The sequence below is a fragment of the Arvicanthis niloticus genome, chromosome 4, assembly GCF_011762505.2.
Source record: "Arvicanthis niloticus isolate mArvNil1 chromosome 4, mArvNil1.pat.X, whole genome shotgun sequence".
NCBI classification, from domain to species: domain Eukaryota; kingdom Metazoa; phylum Chordata; class Mammalia; order Rodentia; family Muridae; genus Arvicanthis; species Arvicanthis niloticus.
Window position 1 is genome coordinate 71,224,392 of NC_047661.1, and position 22,667 is coordinate 71,247,058.

Sequence of the window (22,667 nt, forward strand, 5' to 3'; positions counted from 1 at the left end):
CAAATGTTAGCTAGTTTTGTGCTGTTATTTTTTTTTTTAACCATTATTACACCATCTCTTCTGAACTTAGAAGACATCAAGCTAAGGGGTCTTACTAGCCTGAACAGTAAACGCTATGCTTACAAAGACTCCTATACTAGTATGGTTTGTTCCAGCTGCCACAGACAGGGGAGACTTGTGGTTCCTGGCCGTGCCTCAGCTACATAGACCAGACCTAAAAGAGGGTTAGTCCCAGGCTTGTGGTAGGCATAGAAAATGTTCTCATCCAGCAAAATTCAGTGATCTTCCACCAGAAAAAAGAAAAACGAGGAAAGGATAGAAAAAATGGAAGAAGTAAAGAAGATGAAAAGAAGGAAAAAGATGAACGAAGAGAAAACACATTCAGCAGAACTGAATTCAAGTTCTTGAACTTGCAGACTCCCTCAACTGCCTGGGCCTGGGGAGGGGGCGGGGCTTGCTCTAAGAGGATCTCAAAGCTTCCAGACCACTTAGAGCAAACCAAGCTAAGCAGAGCAATTAGTAAACTGATCTCCAGAATCTTGCAGTCATCTCGTCCATCTTGCAGGCATATCGAAGTGACCCTGAGCTTAACGTTAGTTTCCCTTCTGTAAAATAGACGCGGCAGCAGCCACCTCAGTGAATCATTACACAAAGTAGATGAAACTGCCAACCCCAAATTCCTAGAACTCCCAGAGTTGATGTATTCTCCTTCAGGCATGAGCCTTTGAGGGGTAGTATAAAAGGGAATAAAATATGGAAAATGAAGGCACGGATGAAGGAATAAATAGGAAAAGAAGCGTTCGTAGGAGGTAGAAGCTTTATTATGATGTCTCCAGGGGACAATCAAATCAGTTGGCCTGTTAACACTGCTGTGCACAACCTCCTACCCATAGCATCTGAGGTCCCATCCCTGACTTGTATTCCCTGGGAGGAAAATCAACATTAGAGGACAGATCTAAGAACAGGGTGAAGTTTCTGACCATCAAAGTGCAGTTAGCTTAAGGGGAACCAAATTCCTAGGCCGGTCCTGCCTGTTACTACTATGGAGGACTGGGTGAGAGCTTTTCCGGAGCAGCTCTGTGGGCTCTCAGCAGCCACCGGAGCAGCAGCCTGAGCTCTGATTGTTGCAGGAGCGTTGAGACCTTTGGCTTCCTCCGCAGCAGCCACAGCCACTAGTGCGCTGCCGGCGGCGTCTCCTGGGAAAGCAGCAGCAGCCGGTGGAATTGGAGCCACAGCAGCCGCAGCCGGAGTCACCACCGCAGCCGCCTCCGCAGCCTCTGCAACAAGCACCGTCACAGCAAGTTGAGGAGGAGGACGCGGGGGCAGGAGTAGGGGCGGGGCAAGGGGCGGAACTCTGGGAAGACCCTTTGGAAAAGCCTTTGGCGCCCTGCTGAGACATCTTGGCGTTTGTCCAGAGGAATCTGAAAGAAACACAACCTTTTTTAAAATCCTGTCTTTTCTTTTCTATAATGGAACACACTTTGGGCATTTGGCCTAGAGAAACGTCTATCTGTCTATCTGTCTATCTGGCTTGGGGCAAGAGGGAGGAGAGAGAGAGAGAGAGAGAGAGAGAGAGAGAGAGAGAGAGAGGGAGGGAGGGAGGGAGGGAGGGAGGGAGGGAGGGAGGGAGGGAGGGAGGGAGGGGAAAGAAGGAAGAGAAGGGAAGCAAACAAATTCAAACAGGTGCTTTCAGTGGCAGAGGCACAAAGCAAGAAACAGAATATGAAAAGGATCCGTGCAGTTTCCCTGACTGACATTGGACCGTCCAAGATCTCCACAGTGGAAAATAAAGAGCATACGGCTGCAATTTACCAATATGACTCAATCAAAAAATCCCTTGGCTTCACTCCTTTCCCAACTGTACTTTGACCACACAGCCTTTCAAGTGGGAATCTCAGTTAATATTGTATAAGCATCACATCAGTCAGAACACACACAAAGACTACCTGTGTCCCTCCCTCTTGGGTGCAGAGAATTCAAAAACACACAAAAGCATGTTCTGCACATTCTTTCTTGCCTGTCCTCCACATTATAAGGGAAAAAACAAAACAAAACTAGTTATAGCAGAGAACAGGAATAACCTAACCAGGGAACCCAAAGACCTAGGTTACTCAAAGCTCTTTACAGACTGGAAAACCTTTCAAAGGTCAGAGCCATGCCAGTCCTTTGCATCTTCGTAGGCAACATAAAAGGCTGGCTCACTAGAAGCCTGATTCCAGGTCCATCTTCCCAACAACATTCTGACTGTGTCCTATGTCCTCCTCTCTGTCTTCCATTCTTCCCAGCCTCCTTCCCCAGACCCCACTTAGATACTTACTAGACCTTGGCTCTACAGGAAGACTCGCTCAGTTCTCCAACTGGAACTTGACACCTGCTAAGCAGAAGACTGAACAATGTATGGCCAGAGAAGCTTTTATAAGATTCCAACAAGTCCGAGTCCTTGGGAGGATCCCATTTCTCAACAGACATGCTCAGCTGACACTTACATCCCAGAGGTATTCATCACTCAGATAGCACTGTAGGTGGTGCACGTGGACAACCAAGTCACTTCACAGAGGTGCCAGGATTGCTGTGGTGTGTTTACTTTTCAAACCAGACACTGTTCATAGCTGGGAGGGCTGTATGTGTGCTCAGAAAAGGCCTGGGGGGTCAAATGAGGAGAAGTCTAGGGTTCTGTCCTAAACACTGTATACACACACACACACACACACACACACACACACAAAACTGAGGAACAGGGGGTGAGGGAGAGAACACCTGCACTGTTCCACTTTCTCACATACTTATTCATTCATGTATAGCTATCTCCTTATCATTTGTTGTCTTATTTGCATCTCTATGGCCCTTGGTTCTTGTCTTTGCATAGCAGGTTGCAGGCTATGGGATGAACCCTCTGGGTTTTGTCCAGATGCTTCTAGAGAACATTGAATGAAAATGATGGTGGGGATGGGAATCCCAATTGAGATTTCCTCCTATCACCATTGACAGGAGGAATAATCCAAGCAAGGTTAAGGGACCAATAAGACCCAAAGAAATCACTTTACCATATTCCCATAATGTAACCTTAATGGATCTCAGACTAAAATGAGTGAAGTGAATGGGCCTATTGGAAATTAGCAAGCTGGCTAGCCCATGGAGCTCCTGTTTTTGATATCATCTCCCTTGAGAATAAATTTTCCCTAGAACTACTAACAAATAGGAAAAAGACAAAACAAAGCAAAATGACAAGGATAAAATAAAAGACAAAGAAGGAAGAGGAGGAAAATAAAAGGGAGAATGGCCCAAAAGTTCCCATAGTGATTGTTGCATTTTGATTAGTTGATTTATAAAACTGGAGGAAACTTCGAAGGTCAACTGCCTCTGAACTGCCTTTCAATCATTGAAACTACCTGGTCACGGCAACCATGAGATGAGACATAAGAGAGTCTAAGACTAAGAATTCAGGGATTAAGAGTGAGATAGGCTTTGGGTGCGTTGCTGGGTGTGGCATGAGGAAACAGACAAGGAAAGACAAGTCATAGAAGATACCCGTTTCATTTACCATGGCTTTAGAGCCTGATTAACAGGTTGCCTGCTGTACCAGAGCACCTGGCAAGAAGAGGTAAAACATTTTCAAGAGGAGAGATCTAACATGTTAGAAAAGAGAAGGAAGAAATTAAATAATAAGTTAAATGTTGGTTCTCCTCTGGAAAATTATGCAAAAGGTGAAGAAAACCAGGGTGATAGCAATCAATATGAAGAGATCAAGTAGGTACTCACTGTATGGACCTCTTACACCAACTTTAAGCATCACTGTTAACTCTTATCAATTGAGGGGCTAGCTGCTTATCTTGCATAGAAAAGCTGACTTGCAATTATCTTTTCATCAGAAATATATTTTAGTATCCCCTGAGGAAGCCATCCCAATCCCAAAGGAATATTATAGAAACACCCAAACTTGGTGACTTAAGTACACTTAACTCCATTATACACACACACACACACACACACACACACACACACACACACACACTCCATTACACACACATACACACACCACCACCACCATCACCACCACCACCACTACCACCAGATGGGCGTAATCTTTGGCAGAGATGGTGTCTTTATTCTCTATTCAAACCCAAACCTAAAATTCAAGGATTCTGAGAAAAATGGACTCCAACATTACACACCTGTCTCCTCTGCTTACTTCTCTAGAAATGCTCCACACTCACTCTCCTGGCTGGCCAGCTGGCAATAATTAAACTACAGTGTGTCTACTCACCAGAGCCCTCAGTGTCCACTCCAGGCAACCTTCTCCATGATTAAGAGATAAACTTTTCCAAATCGTGGCTCCCTTTTGAATGTCACCTCCCCCCAAGAATGGAGCTTTTCTGGGTACTGCTTGTCTCATCTCAACCTACCCCTGGTCCCCGATGTGCAAATTAGTATAAGGGGCACAGGTCTCAGACATAATTCTGTTTTTCAACCTGTAAGTTCCCAAATTCAGAGTACTAAGTTTTAAGTGGATTCAGTGCCAAAATACACACTTTAGACAAAGAAAGGGACTGTGGCTTGATGTGGAGGGAGGGACTTGGAAGATGTAAACAAAACCGCATTGGGAGGCCATGATATCAGGAATCAAAAGCTTTATTATTGACCAGGAAAGCTGATTTTTCAATATCTCATTTTCAAAAAGCTGCGTCGGAGAGAAAAAGGAAAGCCAATGAATCTTAGAGCCGAGACCTTAAGACCTCATGGTAGATGGGCTTTAGGGAGATGAAGAAGGGCATACAGAGAGTTCTGGAGGTATTTCTGCAGGAAAGCCAAGGAAGAGGCAGGGCTGCCAATGCTGCTTTCCATGTTCTTCATCCCCAGATCAGCAGCAACCTCCAGAGCAGCAGCTGGAGCCCACAGACTGCTGATGGCTGCTGCCACCACTGCTGCCTCCACTGCTGCCTCCACTGCTGCCACCGCTGCTGCTGCCACCGCTGCTGCCACCGCTGCTGCTACAGCAACTGCTGCTACTGCTGCCTCCGCTGCCACCGCTGCTGCCACAGCAACTGCTGCCTCCGCTGCCACCGCTGCTGCCACAGCAACTGCTGCCTCCGCTGCCACTGCTGCTGCCACCGCTGCTGCCACAGCAACTGCTGCCACCGCTGCTGCCACAGCAACTGCTGCCACCGCTGCTACCACAGCAACTGCTGCCACCACCGCTACTGCAGCATCCAGAGCTGTGTCGTCTGCGACGGAAAGAGAATCGGGGCTTGTGGTGGCTCAGGCAGCAGCCGCCACCTCCAGAGCTGCAGCAGCTCCCGGAACTGGAACCACAGCAGCCCCCAGAACCCAGGCTACAGCAGGAAGAGGCAGGAGGGCACTTTGGGGTCTTGCATTTGGGAGGGGGCTGGCACTGTTGTTGGCTCTGCTGACAGGACATCTCAAAAGGAACTGGATAAAAGTGAAAAAAAAAACACAAAAATATAAGTTCAACAAGCTCAAATGTTGCTTTGAAGATTGAACTATGAATTTACAATCCTATCTCTCAAATAATTAGAAGTTTGAGAACCCAATCTCCTAAACTTATTTCAAGAATAAAAATTACAAATGATCCCAGTATAGGTAGTTTTCCCTTTCAAATAAATTCACTTTAAGGTCAAAAGAATACTAGTACAATCTTCCATTACCTTCCAGAAAGAACCTTCCCTCCTAACTCTTTTATCCCCTTGTTCATCTTCAAGGTTACCCTCAGTTCCACCCAGAGCCCTTTTCTGCCCAGAAATCCAGCATCAGAGCCTCTCTGATCTGGGAGATGTTCTACCTGTCTCAGGTACTGGAGTAGATCACTCAGCAAGTAATGGATTGAGGTGCTGTGAGTATCGTCTGCCTTTTATACAGTTCTGTTCTGACCTGGGATCCCCATGTGTGGGATACTGATACCATTGTTCATGAGGGGTATGTGTGACTCCCTCCCTTTACATCCCAAAGATCCAATTCCTCCCTCTATAAGCATCTGAGGTATTAATGCCCCAAAAAAGCCTCTGAGAATTGCAAACGTGTAGGATGGTGATGGAACATTGCACATTACACACAGTTCTTGTCCGTCAATCTCATAAGCAGCTATACTATGCTTCCTATTTCCTGAGCTGGGCCAGTTAGATTCTAGAGCTCAGAGGGTAAAGATGGCATCTGTTTGTTCTTCAGAATAGAGAATAGAGGAGATTAAATGGCCCTTTTAGAATATAGACAAGAATCCAAAATAAAACATGTGACCCAAGCCAATGAACTAACTAACATGGCTCTTTTCATTCTTGGATGGTGCCATAACCGTGACCAAGAATGCTGGACATTCTATTGATGCTATTTCAAGCAGGTCAAATGAAGATGATAAAGGTGGTTGGGATTCCGCCCATGAGCATTTGGCACTGATAAATTTCTCCAAGTAGGCAGAAATCACTGAATGCCCTGTTTCTACATATGGTCCTAACGAATAGACCTCTGTCTGGCCAAACATAGAGGGGCCATATGTATACAGAGGGTGAAACGAGAGGAGAAAATCCAGCTGAAGTTGCCAGAAGTGGAGCTTCATATAATCATCTCAAAGGGGAAGGCTGAGAGATCCTTTTTTTCATAGATGACCTTAGGTAGAGACTTTTCTTCCAATGCTGGGGAAAGGGGCTGGGGGATTGTACAAGGAGCTTTTGAGCACCTATGATGAAATACAAATGTATTTTCCCTACAAAGAATGTTCCATGGGTAGATTAAATCCCCTGGGAAGTCACCAACATTGATTGAGCTGGGAGACTGATCAGCATTTAAACAGTTCATAAAGAAAGGTACAGGGAAGAATCTGGAGATGGGGAGAGCAGCAGTGTCTAGGGTCCATTCCTGGGTGGATGGGCTGTAGTGGGAAGCACCATGCACGTCATAACCACATTCCAGGACCAGTTTCTAGCTTTGCTTTCTCCACCCCTGCATCCTCAAGCAACTTGCTTAATTGTCTCTGTAAAATCGGGCTAATAATAGTCCCTAGCTCCCTAAGTAAGGCAATATAGATAAAGATCTCAGAGCAGAGCTAGACCTGTGAATAAATGCAATTTTACAAAGAATCTGCATCAAAGTGCTGATGTGCCAAATGACACCCACCAATGCACATAATCTTTGTGTTTTGAAGTGTCAGTTTAAAAAGTTAAAATTTATGAGAAGCTATAGAATTTCAGAAGTAAAAATAATCAAATCACTGTAGATCCCATTTCTTCTGTAAGTGTATCCTAAAACCATGTGAGACGAGGAAAGAATGTTTATCTCAAAGAGCCATTTACAGGTTGAGCTAATTGTCATTAAGCTCCTGGAATAATGCCTAGCACATAACACAGCAACTCTGATGTCACTTGTGTTCTCTGATAACAAAAGATTAGGAGTATTTATGTGTCATTGGAGAATGAGGGTATACAGAGACCATTCTAATGAAAATAGTGTCACTTGTAATCCCATCCTCAAATATTTCACTATTTTTCTTCCTTTCATTTTTACTATGTATCAGTTTTAGTGGTCTGTGTTTTGCATTGACTCTTAATTGTCATCATCCTACTTATGTAATGGGTTTTCCTATTAACTTTTCAACTAAGATTTTAATGGGAACATTCCCTGTGTACTCCATTTGAAGGGTGAAAGCCAGAAGATCATTTGAAACAGCATGTCCCTGTGGCAGGAGGCAGTAAGTCCTAAGACAGGTTCCATGTTTGAGTCTCAGCTCCTCACTTAGCAACAGTGTTACCTTGAACAAATTATTTTAACCCTTTTTCTCACTATCCTCATTTTCAAAATGAAGAAATAGAAAGCATCTATCTCCCAGGGTCATTTACAGAATGACTAACATTCATAACCCCTTAGAATAGTACCTAGCATATGTAAGACTTGATAAATATTTTTAAAAGTGATATCTGACACCATTCTACCTCTGAAGTTCATAACACAGGTTGAGCTTAGAGACTACTAGCAGGAAAGCAGATATGCTTTTTCAGTTGCTAGATCTCAGCAAGAACCAACTTCCCTTGCTGAGAAACATAAGATGAATTCAAAACATGGCTCAATTTTCTAGAAAAAGAAGCTCAATAGTAGCTAAAGGAATCATATGTTTACTACATGAGTATGATAAAGTATAAAAGGAACAATACCCATCTGCTTACAATTATTTGCATTTACATCTGCCCATGTGACTGAGCAGGTAAGGTCTTTGCATTGAGAAATTTCTGAGAGATCTAACTTGTTGCTTTGTAGTCAGTAGAGGCTCAATTTTCATTCTTCATCAGGTTGGATTTGTCATCTGGAAAAGAGGACAGATACCTCCAAAAATCTGGACTAAGACTTTGTTGTTGTTGTTGTTGTTTTTTGTTTTTCAAGACAGGGTTTCTCTGTGTAGCCCTGGCTGTCCTGGAACTCACTCTGTAGACCTGGCTGGCCTCGAACTCAGAATTCCGCCTACCTCTGCCTTCTAAGTGCTGGGATTAAAGGTGTGCGACACCACTGCCCGGCTGGACTAAGACTTAACAACTTCCATACAATTTATGCAGTTTATGAAATGATAGAATATCTGGGTAGGATGCTGACTGCCATTCATATGGTGATTCCCAACCCTAGAGGCCACAGCATTCGCCAAGAACTCACTGGGTAGTTTTAATGCAAATTAGGTCAGATGATCATTGGTTTAGATCAAATACCTCTGATTTAGACAAGAGCACTGAGACCGGGAGATGCAAAGAGGTTTCTACTGACTCAAACAAGGTTAGAGATGGAGTTGTACTTCCAACCCTCATCTACCATTTCTCCATCACAACATTCTGCCTCTTAGATGAATTTAATTTCTTTATGTGATTTTTTTTCTAACAAGAGTTACTTTATAAATGGCCATCCCTCTAAATGTGTAAGCTCTATAGCTGAAGTTTAGATATATTTGAGGAAAAGAGTATATTTCCATAGAATGTGTACAGACATTTCCTTTGAATCAGTGCAAAATGATATACACAGCATTTACATTCTACATGGTATTTTAAGCAATATATGTGTAATTTTAAGTATATTATAGGAAGTAGATAGGTTGATGCAAATAATTTTCCTTGTATATAAGAGACTTAAACATGCTGGGAAGGGAAGCAAAGTGGAATTCACAGGAAATCTAGGACTAATCCCTGGGGATGCCTGGAGTTTGCTGACTAAGCACGGCTGTTGAATTTGGAGTGAAAACAGTAATAACTATGGTGAATCATGGCCTGAATCTCACTTCTTGAAAAGTCACTGTTACTTCTACTCCCCTCAACAACTATGAATGAAGTCTCTGTCTGAAAATGATTGTCAGACATGACTAGGGAGGAGCTATCTGGCAGGCCCAAAGGAACCTTCCTGGGGCAGCACCACCACGGTGATACCTCTCCTGTGGCCCAGAGGTTCAGTTTTGTCTACACCTGACTTATCACTGCATCTAACTCACAAACACTAATGACTTCAATGAGATTCAAATATGAGCCCAACATGCAAATCATCTTCCTGTAGTAAAACTCCTAGAAGAAGTGGAAGTGCAATCTGGACATCTGACCATGAGGTTGCTAAAAGAGCTTTGACAAAAGTTTTTTGGACAAAACTAGACAACCCCTCACATCATATGAACACTTTCATTCTTGGGCAGATAGAAAGGGTGGTCCTTGAAACCCTGTAGTATGGCTTCTCTTTTTCTGTTCCTCTCTGCCAATCATGCTCAGGAAACTGATCCTAGGAAGCAGGGGATTGGCACAGTGTTATTCTCACCCTCCACATGTTGATCCAGGATTTAACATTTACAGATCACACACACACACACACACACACACACACACACACACACACACACACACACACCCTTTGGGGGACAGGGTTTCTTTGTGCAGCTATAGCAGTCCTGGAACTCACTCTGTAGACCCGGCAAGCCTTGAACTCAAAGAAATCCACCAGCCTCTGACTTCCAAGTTCTAAGTGGCATGGGCCACCATAGCCTGGCTTGTTTGTGTTATTTTTAATCCTCATGATTGCCTTGGTGTAATCTCTGAAAGTCAGTGGTGTCCATCCCCATTCCTCAAACTTGTAAATGTTTTACCTTATACACCAAAATGAACTTGGTATGTTTGACTAAAGTTAAGGATCTTGAGATTGGAAGACCTTCTTGGATTACAGACATGGGCCTGATGTCATCATGAGGGTTCCTCTAAGAAGCAGGCAAAAGGATGAGAGTCAGAGAAAGAAGATGTGACAAGGGAAACTGGTATTGGAATGAGGCATTTTAAAAATGAAGAAAAGGTCCACAGGCCCAAGAGTGTGGATTACTTGTGGAGCTAGAAAACACAAACAGCTTTCCTCCTCCTACAACTAAAAGGTGTGCTGGCCGGGAGGCTTCTAGAAGTTCTGCTATGAATCTTCGAACCCCTTCTTCCTTCTTAGACAATGCTGTGTCCAATAATAGAATACTTAAGACATAGACAAAAGCAGGAACACTAGAGGCTGACTCATGGCTGCTTGGACACGAGGTGTATGCGTGAGTGCTTTCTGAGAAAACCCTACTTCCGGGGACTGAGCCACTCCAGCTCAGCCTGGCAACGTGTACCTGGTCCATGATCTTTCAGATGCTCATAGCCAGCTGTGATGTTATCTCCATCATGAGGAACATTTTCACAGCTGGAGCCTGAGGCAGGAATGCTCTAGGATCCTCTAGAATGAGTAACTGGTGAAAGGAGGATCCCTCCTCATGAAGAATAAATAAATATATTGGGTAGGCACTCAGAAAGAGTAAAAATAGCCAGTGAGGCTCCCAGGAGCTCATGCACTGAGGCATCCTGTTTTTCCAGCTGGGGATGAAGTGGCATGCTCAGGTGCAGTGGGGAGGGGCTAGCTGCACAGGAGCCAAGCACAGGAAGGTAGCAGCAAAGTCTCCACTGTCCAGCAGGTGACACTTCCTCTGGGGAGCTCATCTGACTCTCACAACTGCACAAAGCTGTGTGTCCTTATTTGCCACTGTTAGAGAAACTATTCTAGCAGAGATATTTTTTTAAAATATAAAATTATAAAATAAAATAAAAGTATAATTATAAAATAAAAGTATAATTTTATAATTAATAACAATTTATATAATTTTTAAATTATAAAATTATCTCAGCTCATGTTGAGAACCCACAGAAAGCCAAGACTTGGGTAGGCAGTGAGGAGGCAGGATGGTACCATCCATCCACCATCATCCACTAGGAATCCTAACAGTCAACAGCACAATGGAGAGTTCCCACAGAACTGGAATAGGAGCAGATTCTGGTCAATAGGGAACAAAACCCAGGCAAAGTGAATTAGACAGCTGGTGTGTACAGTGAGTTATAATAGTGTAAATAGTACACTGACTATATTTATTTCAGCCTTTAGATAAATTAATATAGTACATAAATACATTTGTACTATATGAAACTACATCAACATGCCAACAGCAATTATTTCTGAGTGAGAAATGACAAACATTTTATTTATTTATTTATTTTTCCTTACATGTATTTTCTAATCTTACTTTATTTAGTTAGTTGATTTGTTAATAATTTTCTGCACTTAATATTTAAGTTACCGTAGAGATACTATACAGACCAAAAAGGTAGAAAAATCCCCACCAGAATGACATTTTGGATTCTACTTTGTTTTTGTTTTGATTTTCTTTTAGCACCAGGCAACATGCTTGCCACTGGAAATACAAGAATGGAGTTGTTACCTACAGTCATGTTTCTGACTCTTAGAACCCCTCTGACTGCCTATCTGATCTCTAGTGTGTTGTCCTTCTGTTGAATACCCAGAATACAGAGATAAAATACAGCACATGCCCTAAGAACACCTGCTGAGGGCAACCATGCTGCAAAAAAGGAAGTGTCAAAGGGGTGGGAGGTGGGAGAACCAAGAAGAGCAGTATTGGTACCACAGTCAGGATAACTTATGTGGCCTGACCCTGAGCTCCAACTGGGGACTAAGAATGCTGATTTCAACTCTTTGTATGTCAAGTCACAGCCAGATAATACCAGGGACTTGTTGATTTAATTGAAGTGTTGGCTCCAGTAGTGAGAAAAGTTAGCTCTCGTCCTCAACCCATGCAAAAATATTAACTTCTCCTTGGAGATCTCAAAACTCAATTGACTATGTTCACACTCCAAAAGTTAAAGATATTTAATTTGACTTTGTTCACCTAAAGCCCAGCTCCAGAGCACAATGCAGATGCAGTAAAGGGGAGGAAGAGAAAGAGGGAAGAAAGAAAGAAAAACAAGGAAGAAGAAGGCTAGAAAACAACAGACAAAATATGAGGGACAAGTAACTTTTCCATTGTGCTCCATTCTATTTCTATTCTATTTCAGGTAGTGGAGAGTCTGTTGATTTCAGTCAGTGAGCCAAAGTGACTCTTGTTTAACACAAAAAATACCCATAGATTCTAGCATTGGGACTTCTAATTGCAGTTGGAGCTGCTTTCTTCACCTCTTTGACATTGGAAGTTACACGCCCACCATGCTCACTCCAGCTCAAGGCTGAACCTGTCCTGCCATGCCAGGACTTCTGTGACCTGATCAGCCATGCCTCTGGAGCACAAGCTGAGTGTGGCTGAGTCATCTTTCAGGCATTTGGACAATTTCACAGATGCCTGAAGGCTCTGGGTTAATGACGAAATGGCCAAGAATTTCCTGCTGCCTTTGTGCCGATTCTTTCCATCAGAATCCAGTAGAGTTTTCTGAGAACTGACTCTGTCCTAGGTTTGCACAGTGTGTGTGTGTGTGTGTGTGTGTGTGTGTGTGTGTGTGTGTGTGTGTGTGTGTGTGTGCTATGAGGTTGCTATGGCTCAGTACATCATTAAAACTACAACGAGACCTTCTGAAAGTCCGAACCCAGCTTCCCTAAGGACAGGTGCCTCAGATTATTCATCACAGTATCCTCAAGGCCAGACATGGATCATAGCGTTCAGCAAATAGTTCTTGGATGAAGAAAGAACCAGTGGAAGAATGACAGCTTGCCATCATTGTCACAGAGGGAGGAGGGCCCACAGGGCCAGTGTGTCTGTGGCACAGCAGGTTCTGATCTTGACTCAGTCTGATTCAATTGGAAATTGTAACTGAAGTCACTTCTCCTCAGCATGTTGCCTTGGTCTCCCAGGGATGCTTGGCAAACATCCGGTGTTTGAATTCCTAGGTAAATTAGGTGATATCAGGCCCTGCTTGAGCTATTCTTAGATGTCTCAGATCACCTGAAGTCTATCAGGTATCCAGGATATCTCTTCTTATCCAGAGATTGGAGCAAGAAGTCAGTCCAGGTGCTACAGCAATGACATGTCTTTTCCACTGCCACTCTTTTAACCTCAATGACCACATCAGGATTGAGGGAGTCTAATGGTGATTAAGTGGAACCTTGTAGTGTTCAAATGAGTATTCATTCAACCCACTGGGTGCCAGGAAGATTTGGGGAAGTCTTATGGGAAGATTAAAACCTGATTGATTTCTGTTGCTGAATTCTCTCCCCTAACACACACACACACACACACACACACACACACACACACACACACTTCAGACAGCTGCCTTAAGTGAAGAGAAAAATGGGTCTCCAATTTAATGGTTTAATCACTACTATTCTAAAGAGTTTACTCTGTGGAATCTCTTTGGAAGAGCTTTCTTGATGTCTGTCAGTTCCTAGCTTACACTGAAATATCCTAGTGATCACAGTCTTCTGTTACAGTCAGAGCTTAGATCCTGGACCAAACTTCAGGTACCAAAATAGATTAGATAGTTTTAGATTTATGATGTATTAATAAATTTCAAACAATACTTGGAACATAGTAGAAGCTGAGTAAATATTTGCAGTAAGAAGGAAGTGGAACCGAATGAAAGAACGGAGAAAGGGAGCTAAGTCGGCTACTGTACGAACTAGCTGAGATCAAGCTGGCTAGAGAGAAGTATTGGCCTGACTGGACACTGTGAAGCCTATGCATGACACTGAAGCCAGCTTCTCAAACATCTGCTACCTCATACCAATCTCTTGGACACAAAAGCTCATTTACTTGAGCAGAAAGTCTGTGGAGCCAGAAAATGTCATCCTATAGGTACCCTATATAGCACATAACCAATGCCCTAAAACTGTTTGTTGCCATCTCTTCCAGCTCTGTCCCTTCTTGGGACTTTCCATGAGCATCTCTTTCAACAGTTACCCCTGAGACCACAGATGGACCTTGTCTCCAAAGCACCAGCCTCAAAAGCACTTTGTGCCTCAGTTACCAAGGTGCTGTTTCTCATCAGGAACAGGGTACAGGAGACTGAATGGATTCTGTCAGGAGAGTAAAACATGAGGACCAGTGTGGAGCTATTGATCTTTAAGGTTGAAACAGTTTAACAGTAAATTCAGTTAAATAAAATTAAATAGGAAAGGGAGAATAAACCTACCCTTGAGTCTCAGCTCTACCCTTCAACATTACAGCATTGAACTTCTCTCATTTCTTCTTTGAATCTCAAGTTTTTATCAACAAAATGAATGTCTAGCATATGCTATCTAATCAAATGACCTTACATATAGCAATGTACTTGGTGAGCCATAAAGTACTATGAAAATATAAGCTAATAATAGTGACAGAAACACAACCAGCTAGTAATGGTGTGATAATCAACTTGTGAATAGTATTGTCCCTCACAAACCTGAAGCTTTATGTGACATCCCTGGTTCTAGAGGCCAGAGAGTAGCAAATCATCTACTAGGGGAGACTGACAGGTGAGGTATGAGCATCAGTGATACTTCTGGACTTTTCTGGTGCCTATATAGAAGTATAGAAGACAATACTAAGGACAAACACTCCTGGCCACAAAATAGCAATAATGTATCTGACAGCTAATTTTTGTGACCCAGCCTGGATAGATTCCTCTGGTGGCTGGAAAACGAGTACTTTGGTCTCCCTAGGTGGTTCTGCAGGCCTCCAGGAACCAAGATGTCAGAGAAGACAATAAGATAGGCTTCAGAAGTCACTCTGCCTCCCAAGACCAGTGTAAGCTCATAAGGACAAGGAAGAAGCTGATGAGATGAATTCTACAAGTCTACCACCCTAGAGTGGATGTGGTAGAACTGTCTCTAAGGTCTCTCTCAGGTTTACTTTTTGAGAACCAATGGTCCATAGAACTGTGGCTAAGATCCCAACACCAGCAATTTCTTCTACCAAGTCACATCACATACAAAAGGCACCTGGAGCTGCTGTTGATAGGCTCATGGGCTGGTTGATTAACACTCAGTCTTCAATAACAAAGGAAATAGCACCAGACGGTCAGGCATTGTGTGGATCTGAAAGGCATGCATGGGAAGAACATACAACCCCTGTCCTTAGGTGAAGGCCTTGGGTAAAGACAGGGCTTGACTGGATGGATGCCTAAACACACACTTTTGAGACAATGTTCTAGGGCTATTGAAGCTCTCAAGATACCTCAGTGGAGAGGATAATAGAAAATACTCTGTTCTCCTTTCAGAGTCCCATGCTGCTTTGCCAGGGAACAATGCTTTCCTACCTAGCAGTCTGTCCATACCTACAACTTTCTAAGCTAGGAGCTAAATTCTCAATGTTGGTATCAGATATTTAGGTTACCTTAGGCAAATTATTTAGCTTCTAGAACTCTTGGTTTCTCAGCCACAAAGTTATGCTTCATTTTCTCACTAAGAAAACAAACAATTTTTCCCTGAAAACAAAAACTTTTTGCTAGGTGAGGACACAACTTAAGGGCACAGTGGCAAGTAGAGAGATCACTGCTGATCTTCATAACTCAAGATTGCCCAGGACAAATACTGAGCAAGGACGTGTTTAAAGATTGTGGAGCTGAAGAACTGCAGGGAGGTAGGCCAGCCATAATCCCTTCTGAGGCCCTATGGGCATTCAGCTGGAAGATGGATGGGAAAGTGCTCCTTAAGCCCAAAAGCACTGTATAAATAGCATTTGCCCATCTATCCTGTGTCTGTTGCCTCGCCCACATAAAACTAAATTCAGATTATGAGCAAGATAAACAGGAAAACAAGCAACCACTCAGATATCATCATGCAACAGGCACTTCTTCATAGTCTCTCACAAAGTAAATAATATGTTACCAGACCAGGACAAGGATGTTTGGCGGCTAACTACTAAGCCCCAGGTCACATAAGTTCAGGGATCAGACACAAAGGTCAAACAGGTGCCTCTCTGCTACTGCCCAGTAAACACAGCAGCGATTCCTGTTGATGTGTTCACCCCCATTTTGCTCCTCAGCTTCTGGGTGAGCTGAGGAAGAACAGACACACTCACCCACAAGATGCTAAGAGAAAAGGGAATTCCCACCAGAAAAGAGTGGCTAGTATGGTGGGGAGTGGTGTTGTGCCAGAGAGCCCCATATCTACCTGCTCTGATGTTTGCCCTTATTTCAAAGGCTGTATCTTTGTAAGAGAGAAACATAGTCATGCTATGAGTTGAATCCAGCTCACCTTTTCACCACAGCTGACACTGAGTGAACAGACACAGAAACCAAAGTTAAGAGAGGAGCTACATATCTAAGGAACAAACTGAAGAGTGCACAGGGCCTGGTTCTGAGCCTGCTCTCATCACAGCACTGCAGAGTGGTTCCACAATGCCAAACTATCCAGGCTGATGTCTGTGCTTCTCATGTTCCCTGAGTCAGCCTTTCTCTGCACTTGAAGAGTCTACTGTTTCTCTATGAACCATTTGAGGCTTGCAGCTCAGCATTTTACTCCCCAATAAAACAAAGATCTTGAGAATTTGGGGTTAGGTACCAGGAGGAGGAGTGCCAAGTAGTACCAGGACAGATGGAGTAGTCCTGTACAGTGAGCAGTGACCACCAAGACAGATAGAGGAGTCCTGTATGGCAATATAGTACTACCAAGACAGATTTCTACCATATGAGGAACCTGGGGGCCAAAGAGTAGAAAAGCCAGTAGAAAGTGACGGATACAGAATCTGCGTTTTCTGAATTTCTGCCCCAATAAGCCAAAGTCTCCCTCTTGAGGCAACAATTCTACCTCACATAGCAAGCCACAAGCCTGCTTTCCCAAGGCTCAAGGAATTATGGGTGAATGTTAGTCTCCATCTAGAGCTAACCACAGATACTAAAACCCTCATAGCCTCAGCTTCTCTTTTAAAGTATCATCCTTTGATTGAAATGCCCCCTAGTGGTATGGTAGGAGAACCCACCCTTGGAAGTCAAAATTATTTGAATCTGGGTCTTGAGGGAATGTATTTAATATGAGTCTCACATTTTAATTGCATAATGAAAAAAAATGCTGTCTAACTTTATAGTTTGGTTTGAGAATGTGACTTGAAATCTGAACTTAGCAGCACGGTGCCCAACAAGTAAAGCATTCAATCAGTGTGTTACCTTCCCTTCTATAAACCCTTGCTTTTCATAATAAGTATTCAGAATAGTTCAGTGGGTCTATTAAAAAAAAGTTAAGGTATTAGGTAGGCAAGATATACTGGAGGTGGAATCAGAATAGAAACCACTGAAAAACTATCCAATTAGCCTCCTCCTACTTTAGGATTGAAACACCTGCCCAGTTACTCCTTATAATAACTAAGGGTAGGTAGCTTTAGGTCCTGGGCTTGTACTTGAAGTACTCATTCCTACATTTTAATTTCTTGTCTTTGAAATGACAAGTCAGTAATCCAGTAACTATTTATTATACTTATAGTGCCTTCCAAACTTCAAGCCTTATGTAGAATGAGGGGGGAAAGACCAAAAGAATGAACTTGAAGATGGACAAGCTGTCACCTTTGCTGCATATGAACAGACAACCTATAGTGGAAACAAAGACACACAAAGAAGCTGTGGAAAGTCATGGATTTGAGTCCCATCTCAACCTCAAATGAGATATTTAATTTCTCCATGAAATAAAATAGTCAGTTAACATGATTGTTGATAGGTAAGTAGGAAGATAATAAATAGATAATAGATTAGATAAAATATAAAGTATTTTACAAGGATATATTTCAATTTTGCTTTATGTATGTACATGTGCATATACTAATATAAAGTATAATACAATAAAACTTCTATGAACTATGTTAAGCAAAAAACACTTTAAATAGTGCCTTGTATGCAGTAATCATCATGTAAATGTTCATTGTTTGCAAGATGATACACAAAAGGAAGTCCACAGTTTCCATAGAGGAAAGCACAGGGAATTCTAATTCCTTAGAGAAGGAACTTTGCACTGGCCAACAACAGTTACCTACCCTGAATTGCATCTCCCTCACCAAAATGAAGTGCTACTATTGACTCATGCTTTTGACTTTGTCTCCCCCTAGTGACCCACGTATGCAGAGCAAATGATACTCAATGTCTTTGGTCATATATAGAGAGATATTTAAAATCCTGATTCCAAGAGTTTAGCACTGATTCCTAGAGACATGGATGGCTGTGTGACATGGCTGTGAAGTAAGAAGAAACAATAGAAAGGATCAGAGTGGGAAGAACGGTTGGTAGGGATTCCTCTGGAACGCTGAGAGACACCATTTGCAAAGACTGCTATAAACCAAGCATCACCAAGTAGCTTAAATAACAGACTGTGAGATGTTTTCTCCCCATTCTGTAGTCTGTAGCACCAGGAAGTTAATAGGCCTGATGCCTTCCTTGTCTTCTATCCTTGGATAGTAGATGTCCATCTTCTCCCTACATCTTTGCAGATTTTCCATCTGTGTCTGTATCCCAAAACTCTTTTAAGTACACAGTCATATTGAGTTGCAGCACACACTACTAACTTCATGTCAGCTCAATTACTTTTAGTGATCCTGTTTTGGGATACAGACACATTCTGCAGCACTGAAGTTTATATTTTAACATGCAAATTTTAGGATGGCACAATATTCCTCCTATAATAATAGATAAGAGAGATAGTCCACTCAGGGAAGAAACAAAACTAATTATTCCCACAGAGAACGTGGAAAGGAAGGCAGAGACGAAAATGGGCACAAGTAGATTAGTGCCCGAAACCATGCTTAGCCCATGAAAGATTCAGGTAAAGAGAAATTATGCCAAGATCTCAAGGGAGTAGTAAGGTTAAGCAGCTTCTGGAGGATGGCTTTGAAGCTCCAGCTTTTTAAGAACTAGGAAGCTAGTCACATCTCGTTCCTCTCCACAGTACAGTAGATGTTGGTTTTCTGACTCCCTCTACAGCAGCAGTTCTCAGTCTGTAGGTCCCAACCCACTCGGTGGTTGAACAAGCCTTTCACACGGGTGGCTTATCAGATATGCTGCATTTAAAATATATACATTATGATTAATAACAGTGGCAAAATTACAGTTATGAGGTAGCAACTAAATAATTTTATGGTTGGGGGTCACCACAACATGGAAAACTGTATTAAAGGGTTGCAGCATTAGGAAGTTTGAGAACCACTGGTCTACAGCTTCCTGATAGCCTTGAAAAATAATAACTAATTTCCACACTAAAAATTAGTAACAAAGAAGGAATAGAACAGAGATGAATGATACTAACTTTCCTCTCTAGAATATTAGCATTGCTTGACCTGACTGCTGATTCTTCAGAAGCCCCCATTAGCAAGGCTGCCTGTAGATAACCTAATTTATAGGTCATCCAATGGGAAAAGTTTTCTTTCCAAAGAATAATCTTTGACCTCATTTTAGGAAGTAAATTAACTCCAGACTTCGTAGTACAGTAGGACACAGCTGTAGCAAACAGATGACTAATAGTAAAGTTAAAATAACAAACTAGCTCAGCAAAGCCCAAGAAGATTCTAGCTGTTAAATCTGGCTTACTTCTAAGCTCTTTCCAAACAGGTATACACATTGTCCTCAGCTACATGATAAGTTTATGACTGGCCTAGGCTACCTGAAGTCCTGTCTAAACAAACAACAGAGCCCAATAACTTATGCATGAAACGACTGCTCTGTAGCTCTGTCATCATGCATTGCTTTTAAAAATATGTATTTCTTTGCACATACTAATTGAGATACATAAGATAGAGATGGTATTTCATTATTCCTAATAACAGAGAAACACTGAACTGTTAATAAAGAATAATGCTCTTTTTAGTTAATTTTACCTGATTTCATTCATAAGAACATGATTAATTGCTTTGTGAAGTTGCTGTTGCGAATTGATGCATTCAACAGACACGTCATGACCAGTTTTTAAAAAGTTTTTCATAGAAGACAAATACTGTCTGCCACAGGCATCTACTGCCAAACACACACACTGTGATTCCACATTCTGAATTACAGGCATGTGCTGTTTAAATCTATCTTCTCTTTAAAATAATCCAAACATTATGTGAAATCTGCTACACTGCTTGCTTCAAATAACCACACTGGAGCCCAACTTTGGACATATTTATTATAACCTTCAATAAAGCGGATTTATTGTGGCTTTATTTCTCTGAAAGAATCATTAAGTCATATCTAGAATTTAAAATATTAAAGACTGAGTAAAGGCTAATTTCTAAACAGTGTGTCTCCTTGTAATAATTGTTCAAGTTTCTTTTTCTTCTCTTTATGTATGTTTTAAAGTAATACTGCATAATAAGCAGAAAAACCTCTTATTGTGGATGAGATTGCATAAAATTCCCAGGTCGGCCAAATAACTTTGTTTAAAATTAGGTTTTTATGCAAGCACACAGTAACAATAATTTGATTTTAAATAGTAAAAACTTATCTGCAAATAAATTTATGAACAAGTTAGGCAGAACTCTAAAACATGGTTTCAGTATCATAATTTAATATGAAGCAAAATTCATGCTTGATATTTCTGAACTGTGGTAACTTTCTCACTGTATACCAACTGACAAAGCTTTAAAAAAGATGGTATTAATGAAACAGTGTGTTTATTTTCAAGTTTCAATATTTTAATAGTAATTTTTATTTATTTTTTTAAAAACTTCATATATTGTTAGTCCATTTTCATCAAACCCATCCATCATTACATCTCTCCAGCTCCTCTCAGGTACCCCATCTCCACCCTGTAACCTCCCTAACTTCATGTCTTCCTTTTTGACTATTGTAATTGTAAATACCCCCTGAATCCAGTTACTGCTGTCCTTACATGAATGAGTGTGGGACCATGTACTGGAGCATGAACAACCAGTGGCCAAGTCCCCAAAGAAGGGAGATGCTCCCTCCTTCAACAATCATCAGCTTCCAATAGTTCCCCAGACAAGGGTTGGGCCTTAGGAGCCTTTCCCCTCCCCCACTCATTTTGGATTCTAACTGGCTTGATCTTGTGCATGTCACATGCAGCCATTGTGAGTTGATGTGTTCAGCAGTCATAACCAGAAGTCTGCATTTGACAGCTCTGCTCCTCACCCATCAGTTTTTACAGTTTTCTACCTACTCTTTTCCCACAAAACTCAATGGCCTTGGATGCAGGGTCAGGGGATGTTTAATATAAATGATTCGTCTACAGCTCTGTACTCACAGTTACTTATATTTGGCACTTTGACCAGATATGGCTCTCTGCAGATATGAGTCTCTCTGCATTAATAGCTACCCACTGCCAAAAGAAGTTTCTCTGACCAGTGTTGAAAGCAACATATATCTACAGGTATAAACAGAAATATTTAGAAGGCTGTTAGACAGCACGACTAGTCGACATACTGACAACAGCAGGTTTCTATAATCTTCTTAGTCATGAGCTTTTGACCAGGTTTACAGTACCAGACATGAAACTCCTTCTGTGGAGTAGGCCTGATATCCAGTATGAAAGTAGTTGGTTATCCCCATGAACCTTCATGTCACTGCTGCAGTAGCACATACATCTTGCCAGGCAAGTTGGCATTATAGTATTCAGGGTCCAGCGCTGGATGAAATCCTCCATGTAATTTCTCTCCCACAGTCTAAATAGCAGTTTCTGATACATACAAGTGAACCAGCAGGGGAAGAGTTTCCAAGTCAGTTGATGTTGTTTTCTTTATGTTCTGCATCTAAAGTGAGTAGTGTCTTTAGCAACAAAGTTTCACCATCTAGTTTCAACAGGAAACTTGTACTGTTTAGGGTGTCTTGGGGTCTCTCTGACTAATAGATTATATGGAGGTATTCTATGCCCGACACTGAAATTTTCATTTTGTAACCTCTATGTCTTCTGGAAGCAACATTGTCCACTCATGAAAGGCACTTCTGTTCAAACTCCTTCATAATTGTGTGAGTGAGTGTGTGTGTGTGTGTGTGTGTGTGTGTGTGTGTGTGTTATAAAATGATGTAACTTAAGATTAAAAAGGAAAATAATTAGTTCGTTATTTCAGATATTTTTTTCAAGGTGTTGACCCATGGTATCTTTCTTCCAAGTGTCTCTTGGTAGTGAATGAGGTATCATGGGCCAGTGGTGGATGGCTATGAAATAGTCAGAAGAAATTTCAGGATATGGGGCATACAAACACGTGCACCGTAGCAGTGTGTATATATATACAGGCTGTTTCCATAAGGCTTCTTTATTTTTTGCTAGTCCACATCCTACCACACTGACCACATTCTCACTTAACCTTTTAACCTGTAGTACTCTCTACCCTACACATTCATGTCACCTGTGTCTTTGCTTTGTTTTATATGTTTAACTTGGAGTATATGTGGAAGCCAGGTGATTAGAAATGAAGCATTGGTGTCAGGTTCATTGAAGGAAAGACAATAGTAAAATATAGATAA

The 22,667-nt window shown here is 41.9% G+C and overlaps 2 protein-coding genes across 2 annotated transcripts; both read right to left on the bottom strand.

Moving 5' to 3' along the window:
* Nucleotides 1-809: 809 nt before the first annotated feature.
* Crct1 (cysteine rich C-terminal 1) lies at nucleotides 810-2,424 on the bottom strand. Its single transcript, XM_076932097.1, has 2 exons — nucleotides 2,318-2,424; nucleotides 810-1,421 (listed from the first exon to the last, which is right to left on the bottom strand). Exon 2 carries the CDS (start codon nucleotides 1,397-1,399, stop codon nucleotides 1,088-1,090), a length of 312 nt encoding a protein of 103 aa, XP_076788212.1. The 5' UTR covers nucleotides 1,400-1,421; nucleotides 2,318-2,424; the 3' UTR covers nucleotides 810-1,087.
* A 2,189-nt stretch (nucleotides 2,425-4,613) lies between these two features.
* On the bottom strand, nucleotides 4,614-5,845 carry LOC117706538 (uncharacterized). Its single transcript, XM_034499375.2, has 2 exons — nucleotides 5,798-5,845; nucleotides 4,614-5,427 (listed from the first exon to the last, which is right to left on the bottom strand). Exon 2 carries the CDS (start codon nucleotides 5,414-5,416, stop codon nucleotides 4,859-4,861), a length of 558 nt encoding a protein of 185 aa, XP_034355266.1. The 5' UTR covers nucleotides 5,417-5,427; nucleotides 5,798-5,845; the 3' UTR covers nucleotides 4,614-4,858.
* Nucleotides 5,846-22,667: the final 16,822 nt, after the last annotated feature.